General features: G+C 33.8%; 1 protein-coding gene across 1 annotated transcript; it reads left to right on the top strand.

Moving 5' to 3' along the window:
• The first annotated feature begins 3,317 nt into the window (after positions 1-3,317).
• On the top strand, positions 3,318-7,003 carry LOC112778948 (protein FAR1-RELATED SEQUENCE 5-like). Its single transcript, XM_025823209.1, has 6 exons — positions 3,318-3,340; positions 3,392-3,631; positions 3,728-5,558; positions 6,128-6,178; positions 6,339-6,419; positions 6,656-7,003. Exons 1-6 carry the CDS (start codon positions 3,318-3,320, stop codon positions 7,001-7,003), a joined length of 2,574 nt encoding a protein of 857 aa, XP_025678994.1.
• The last annotated feature ends 1,381 nt before the right edge of the window (positions 7,004-8,384 follow it).

Genomic DNA, 8,384 nt, shown 5'->3' with positions numbered 1-8,384 from the left:
CATATCAAAAAATAAAAAAATCAATATGTTCTTCGTCTTCTCCTAACATCATTCGTACCCCCCTCCCCTCTGAAGCACACCAAAACGGCAAAACCCTAGCAATAATTGACTGCATTGATCTCGGTAGCTAGCCACCTACGGAATTTAAAGAACCTAAAGGAGAAGCAAGGCTAAACCACTCAACTGGGCAAACACTACGTCTTTCTCCTCTATGGAAGTTCTTTGAATGCCTCTTTCTCAAAGGTCTACGAGAACTATTAGAATAAATCTTTCCGGTATATTGGCTGCTTTGTCTGACTTCTTTATTTTTCTCAGTCTATCACTTCCCCCCCTCTCTCTTTCTTTTTCTCTCTGTTTTGCTCTCTAGTAAGTAATATATCGAGCTGCTTGCTTTGATGGATTATTCGGACTTGTTCTTATGGCTGGTCGCATTTTTTTTTAAATAAGTAGGTTCACATAATTGATCTAGATTCTAATATCAACAAGGTTTTGTCATGTTTAGGGTGCGAGAACCTTGATTTCAATGGCTAGAAACTACGATGTTTAAGATAGGTAGTTAGAAAGATTAACACTTCTGAGATCCAGATCATGTTTAAACATTTTAAATATAATATTATGTATTTAATCTGATAGTATGTAATCATGTTATCTGTCATATGCTATGCTTTTACTGGTCGGGTGCGGTGCTGCCAAAATATTTAAGTATTTCTCTAATATCAGTAATTAGTGGTGCTGTTTCAATGGTTACAAGGTCGGCTGGTTTAGGAATTAGATAAACCAGGGTCTGTTTTATGGTTATCTTGTATGGCATTGAAGATATCAAAACCTTTGCTCCTGAAGGCTAATGAGTTCAAGTGTGTGAATACTTTATTTCTCTAAGAAAGAACACATTGCAACTGTGCTTAACTACTGTATAATTGTTAGTGTGATGTGTACATATGAAAGTATAGTCATTGTTGTCTTAGTCAACACATGATTCAATAATTAACAGAACAATGTATTTTATTCAATTTGCTTCCAGAGTTGGCATGTTTGGAGAGTCTTGAGATTTCTTGCAGTAAAGTCACTAATTTTGGCATCAGCTTTCTAAAAGGTACTTTTCGTTTCCTTGTATTTTTGTGGTGTTTCAGAACAATCAGGATTTTTTATTTTATAGGTTCAACCTAGCATTTTCATCTTTTTCCATGAATTTTTCTTTGTTTTCTGTTTTAATCTGAATATATGGTTATAATTCTGAATGCAGCTATCAACCAATCAGTTTGTCTTTTCTGGGAAAAAATTTCAGTTATATATCCAATCTTCCTTGTGCTTCATTTCTGTAGTTGATATTGTTTATGTTAGTCAGTAGACATGTTGCAGTGTGAACTATAAACAGTACCGATATACAATACTAGCATCTCAGCTTGCCAGTTTGAACAGAATTCTTGAGTTTTAGTATTTCATAATTATCTATGCTTCATTAATTTTTGATGATGTCCTGGTTCATTTCAAGGTTGCAAAAGCTTTTCCTTACTAAACTTGGAAGGGTGCCTTGTAACAGCTGCATGCTTGAATTCTCTTGCAGGTTTAATTGCTTGATATACTTTTATGCTTATTATGTTGCTGATCTAGAAAATTGGTCGCTTTATTATATTCCCTAGAAACAATATAACTATACAACTACTAAACCTATAAACCAGCTAACATATTTAAGGATATCCTGCAGTGGTGCCATTGTGAGAATGGTTGAATTCTTGTCTTCTCTCTCTCAATAACTCTGCATCACCCTCCAAAATGATACTTCTGCACCCCACATTCCAAGCAAATAATAAACCCTCCTGTTCATGGTTCTTCATTTTATATGTAGGTTTGATTTGTTCTTGTACATAATAAACACAAGAAATAACTGGTACCAAACCTGCTTTGAATTTTAATATCTGATTTTAACACATTTTCTTTATCTGAGGTAAAAAATGTATTAAGGAAATAGGATAAAAAATAAATAAATTAAAAAAGAAAAAGAAAAGAGAGATGATTAGTTTAAATTTCTGTAATAGAAATGCGGCCAAATAGCCATGAGTAGCTCAATTAGAAGTATTACTATAGTAGCCCAATTAGTTGTAGTATGCTTTGAAAGTCTACAAAATTATTTTTTTTAAAGAAAAATGAAAAAGAAAGAAGAAAGAAGTTGCTTTGAGAGGGACAAATGTGTTTGAGCAAATTTTCATGATAGGGTTAGAATACAGATACTATAATTTAATTAGTTTTTACAACACCAACATAATGTTATCTTTTTATCAAAGTGACCCCAAATAATACATATTTACAATATTTACTTGCTAGGCATTGAAAACTTGGTAAAAATTATTTGGGTATAAGAACCTCTATCTATAATACAAAGGCATTTTGTATGATAACTAGGAAGAAGTGGTTTATACTTTATACCAAGAATAAGCTATTCAAGATAACCATAGAATAAAAAATAATTTTTTCTTCTTTTTTAATTTATTTATAAGAACTAACAAGTAACAATTACTTCTTGCACATGACATAAATTGGGGGGATTGGGAATACGACATTAGTAAAGAAAATCAATGAGTAAGGTACAAGTCTCATTAGGGAACTAAAATCTTCTATCCCATTTTTCTGTTTCCTTAGTTCCTTCAATGAAAATCTAACACCTGTAAAATCATGAGACCTCCCTTTTTCTTCTATTTTAAGATTCTCAAATCCAACATCTTCAAAATCATTCACATAGAAAAATGGGATAGAAGATTTGAGTTCCCAACTACAAGCACCTTGTTCATCAAAATTTCACTATACAAGTTCCACTTTTTTAAATATATAGATTTGTTCACCACCAGAACCTAGTACTTACAAGGCTATACTGAAAAGATAACTACCACCCTAAACTAAAAAACTGGAGGAAAAAACAGAATGTGTAACCACCTAATCACAATCTCTCAAAAGCATTCTATCAACCCCTCATACTAAACACAACTATGGCAAATCAATTTAATGACTTTATTTCATACTTTCATGAACAAATGAAATGCCTCACACAAAACTATGGCAAATCATTCATGTGCTCATATTTATTTGAATCTGTTGTATTCTTGTTTTCAAAAGAAAGACCATAGGAAGTTAATAAGTCAGAGAATTTTTTTCCGTAACTCTTGGTTGTCATATAAATAACATTCTTATGCACTAATAGCTCTTAGGTTTCATAGAATTTGATTGACCAATAATTTTAATCATAAAAAATTGAGTTCATTTTGCCTATTCCATTCTCCTAGCATTTATTTAGTACCTAACATGTTAAAATTTTAAGTTCAGTCATGGAGAATGATGGCAAAGAGTCGTATAAGGATGGTGATTAATCTGAGGATTTAAGTGTTGAGTATGAGTGCAGTTCCGATGAAAGTGATGATATGGTGGATGTAACTGTAGATGAAGCAGAGGCAGATATAATTAATGCTGATGGTTTTGAAAAGTTGATAACTGATTTGACCATCGAAGACATATGGGGATTGGTGTTTGATACAGAATCTCAAGTTTGTGAATTTTACGCCAAATATGTCAAGTGCTATGGATTTGTGTCCCGAAAAGACTTGAAGATGGTGGATGCTAATGGTAACATTAATACAAGACAGTTGGTTTGCAATAAAGCAGGAAAAAGACATTGGAAGCACCTTAAAAGGGACAATCGGTAAAGGGAGCATAGGGCAATTACTCGTGTCAACTGCAGGGCGAGGATTCGGTTCATTCGTCACTATAGAACGGGTAAGTGGAAAGTCAATGTCTTTGAGAGTGAACACAATCATCCACTGTGTCCACCTAAGTACAGACATCTTATTACCGCAAATCGTGGGCTTGACGAGGCCGATAAAACACAAGCAGATAGCTTGCGAGCATGTGGTGTTAAAACTTGCCACATAATGGGTTACATGGTTTCCCAAAAAGGTGGATATGATAAAGTGGGTTTTACCAGCAAAAACTTACATAACCACATTAGTAAGACTAAGCGTGGCAAAGTGAAAGACGGTGATGTATTTGTTGCATTGGCCTATCTGTTGTTCAAGGCAGACAGTGACCCGTTATTTCTAGGAAAGTTCACCTTAAAGGATGGTAGGTTGGATAATTTGGTGTGGGCTGATGGAGAAAGTGTTGTTAATTATGAATGTTTTGGTGATGTACTCGCTTTTGACACCACTTACAAGAAAAATGTCTACAACAAGCCCTTCATATTTTCAGGGACCAACCACCATGGCCAAACAACTAGCTTTGGATGCGCCCTGCACTTAGATGAAAGGTCCAAAACTTTCAAGTGGGCACTGAAGGTATTTTTGGAAATCATGTCAGGAAAACTACCTGGAGGCATTGTGACAGACAAAGACCGTGCTTTGAGAGAGGCTATCTTAGAAGTATTTTCTGGTATACCACACCGCCTTTGTGCATGGCATCTCCATTGTAATGCGGTACAGAATATAAAAAATAAGCATTTTTGGGACGATTTTAATGTATTATTGTATGGACAGTTTACTGTACAAATATTTGAAGAGAGATGGAGCGAGATCATATCCAAATACGGACTTGCCGAGAATGAATGGGTCCAGGGCATTTATAATGACAAAATGAAGTGGGCTACCGCATATTTGAGGGAGCACTTCTTTGGCCGCATAAGAACTACATCACAGTGTGAGGGAATTCATTCATTATTGAAGAACTATGTTGACAGCAAAACCAGTCTCCTTGAATTCATGCATAAATTTAGTGAAGTACTAAGGCATTACCGAAACAACCATCTTATTGCTGACTTTGAAATCTTTTATAAGTTTCCTGTTTTGACTACGTGCTTGGAAAGTTTTGAGAAACAAGCTGCTGAACTTTATACTAGAAATATTTTCAAACTTGTGAAAGATGAGATAGAAGCAGCAGGTGCCTTAAATGTGACTGAATGCCCAAATAGTGGAGACATTGTTGAGTACAACACGAGTGAGTATTTTAATCAGCAATGGCAATTTAAAGTATCTTACAATAAAGACAAGGACCTGTTTGTGTGTGAGTGCAGGCTATTTGAGACTCGTGGATTACCATGCTCCCACATCTTTGGGGTCTTGAAACATCGCAATGCAAAATGCGTCCCTACATCTCTTATCCTGAAAAGATGGACAAGAGATGCAAAGAGTGATTTTATATGCTCAGTTGGCGAGCAAGACCCCTCTGATGATATAGTGCCCACACTTAGATGCGGTGCAATGGTATCAATTTGTTGGAAGCTTTGTGATATTTCTTCAAAAAATTCAGCCGACTATAGGAAAATCTCAGGTGAGTTACTTAAGCTAATTTCGAAGGTGCAAAATAAAAGTGATGCACAAGCGAGGTTTTCCCCCACGTCAGCGCTAATAGGTGATCCAGCTGTTGTGAAGTCAAAAGGTGCTCCAAAAAAGGTTCCAAAAGGCCAAAAGAGGCGAAGATGTTCACATTGTAAGTCAAGCAGGCATTTCGTTAGGACATGTCTATTACTCGTCAAGGAGGATTCCCCCGCCGAATACTCAAATGCTGAAGATGAACCAATGGTATTAATATAATGCCTTTCTTAATTAGTTACTTTATGCTTACCTTTCACTTTGAAGATCCTAAATATGTCAAACCAGAGGTACTTTTGTCCCCTTCTTCGCTGAAATCCTCATTTTTAATAATGTTTAGTTTAATTTAACTTTGGTTAAAGTTTTCAGCAAGATTGAAAATAATATATATGCATTTCCTTTTTGTTAAAGTCTTCACTTGATAAACGAGAATGTATACTTCAACCTGTACCGGAGCTAATTTAGCAAAATATTATTAATTTCTATTTTACAAGTGCTTTTAATTAGTTATTTTTTTAACATTTGTCAAAGGTTATTATTGGTTTTCAAACTTTTTTCAGATACTTGTCATCTTGTATCAGATATTTTATTTGTGGGGGAAATAGATAGTAGCTTGTAACAAGGATATAATGTCTTTTGACAATATATTATCGGTGAAAAGAAATCTAATGGAAGACCTTTCAAAATGTTTTAGCCTTTTACTTGCTGCACACAGATTTTGTTCAATCTTTTTATGTTTAGTTGCTATATTTTGAGCAATTTTTTAATTTTTTTAACAGGTTGAAGAATGTGATGCCAATAAACAGACTCCCTCTCAGAACACAAAATCAGTAAAAAATACACCCGTGCACAATAACAATAATTTTAAAGTAAGCACTTGTCTATGTTATACCATCTATCAAATTTATTGGCATTTCAATTCAAATATGCAACATATTATTCTCGTAGTGTTTATATTATTTCTTATTATTCTGTTACAAAAAATTCAAGGGTGGTGGAAGCAAGAAATCTGTATCTAAATTGACAGAGACTCCAAAGATTAGAGCAAATGGCAAAAAAAGTCGACAGAAGGTAACATTTCGCTTATCTAATAATTTATATTAGATAATTCAAGAAGGAAAATTAAAGTCTTAATTTGAATTTAAATTATTTTAATCCAATACCATAAGTGCAACTGAGAGATTAAGGGTGAGTGAGGTCAACACTTTGAGAAAAGTCTTACTTGCCTCTAGCTTGTCTGACTAGTTTCTTTATTTATTTTTTTAAATTTTGTATCGTAATTATTTAAAAATTATATTTATGTTTAGACTGAAGAAATCACTCTAACTCAAGAGACATTAAAAGATAAGATCAACACATCAAGAATAGAAGTGGCAGAAGTTCCAGATGCAGCCACAACCAAAAAAACAGGATTGCCACAATATCCTATGCATAATTATCCAGTGGTCCATCCTTATCAACCTTATGGTGGAGTCCTCCCTATTCCTTTTCATCCTGTTCCAAATGGCATGGCGTACTTCAACCAATATCCTTCTACTGCCGGAATTACATCATATCCTCAATTTTCCCATGTCTCATCGTATTCTAGTGGACCCAGTGATAGTAATACATGGGCTGGACTTTTGAATGATGTCATCAACAACAAAAAGGCATAGAGTTATAATCTATGTATTATATTTTTAATTTATGCATGTTAAAATTGCTGATTATATCTCCCTTTCAAGTGCTTGTGCTATCAATTTATAAAAATTAGGGGTGGTTCATAAGGCCGTATCATTACAAATGTTGACGACGTTGTTTTTATTGTGTTATTGACGCTAATTTTGAATATAATCTTGTTCTGTTATTACCTTCTCAAAAGTGAACTGATAATTGATATCTCCAAATCTTGTTATATGGTGAGTGAATCAGAAGGGATGAGATAAATGCATATTGTGGTGTTCTTGATTCAATGGGTTTGATTTTATGAATAAGTTTAGGAGAGATCTAAAAGGGGGTCAGAGGAGGAGACATACACTTCAAGTTATACTGATTACACTTATTACCATCTTCATCAACTCTTTCCATTAGGTGCATCAAGTAGATGACTTGATATAATTGTTCATGTTATTCATCCAATCTGTTCCATAATTACTGAATATTATTCTAGACTTACTCATAACACTGAGGTCTGCCTTTTGTCTAGTTGATGACTTATGTCATATTATTGTTTCCATATTGCAATAATCTCAATGAAGGAAAGCATATAAGCTTGAAAACATTCAGTGTATATATATATATATATTCAAACATTGTATTATTTGCATTTATATTCAGAATGTACAAACATATTTATCCATTAAAACTTGGAAAGAAATTTTTAAAATATGAATTTATCTAATATAAGCTATTCATATGAATTAGCATTGAAATATCCGAGTTTTATTGTAATGATGGCAACTAATATTTTTGGTAGCTTGAATTTCTGATGCATGCTCTTGTGTGTTTCCAGTCGTACCTAAGGGTATCACAACAACTTCATACAATGAACCAGGTGGTTGTTGGGGCTACAATTGGTTCCATTATGTCTCTTGTGTGGTATTGGCTATGGAATGCTTTTATTCAGGATGCATATCAATCCTCTTTGTTTGTTAGGATCATTGGTTTATCGAGTTCTATAGGAATTTGCATTTGTTTTGTTGTATTTGTGATCCGTCATTGGCTTAAAGATGACTAAAACCACACTAAACCTGTTGTAGCATTGCACTAAATTGTGTTGGTTAATAAAATATCATTTTTTTTATATCAAGATTGAAGTATTTGTTATATACCAGCAGAAGCAATGAGGGCAATACTTAGTTGTTTATCAAGATTGAACCTCTTCAGATAGGACAATACTAGTTAGAAGCAATAAGGATTAATCCAAAAACTACTGAATTGTTGCCACTACATTATGATGAGTTTATTGACAAGTAGGGGACTAGTAGTATACTTAAATCGTTTGGAAATGTGTGAATGTTGTTATTATGTGATTTATTTTCTTAAACTTATTGGCTT

Source organism: Arachis hypogaea, chromosome 19 (genome assembly GCF_003086295.3).
Source record: "Arachis hypogaea cultivar Tifrunner chromosome 19, arahy.Tifrunner.gnm2.J5K5, whole genome shotgun sequence".
NCBI classification, from domain to species: Eukaryota; Viridiplantae; Streptophyta; class Magnoliopsida; order Fabales; family Fabaceae; genus Arachis; species Arachis hypogaea.
This window is presented reverse-complemented; position numbering and strand designations above follow the sequence as displayed.

Bases quoted from the DNA above. Each gene is read 5' to 3' on its own strand.
- LOC112778948 (XM_025823209.1), top strand. From the start codon at position 3,318: ATGGAGAATGATGGCAAAGAGTC. The intron at 6,179-6,338 runs GTAAAAAATACA...AAAAAATTCAAG, and splicing joins CCTCTCAGAACACAAAATCA to GGTGGTGGAAGCAAGAAATC. The intron at 6,420-6,655 runs GTAACATTTCGC...ATTTATGTTTAG, and splicing joins GCAAAAAAAGTCGACAGAAG to ACTGAAGAAATCACTCTAAC.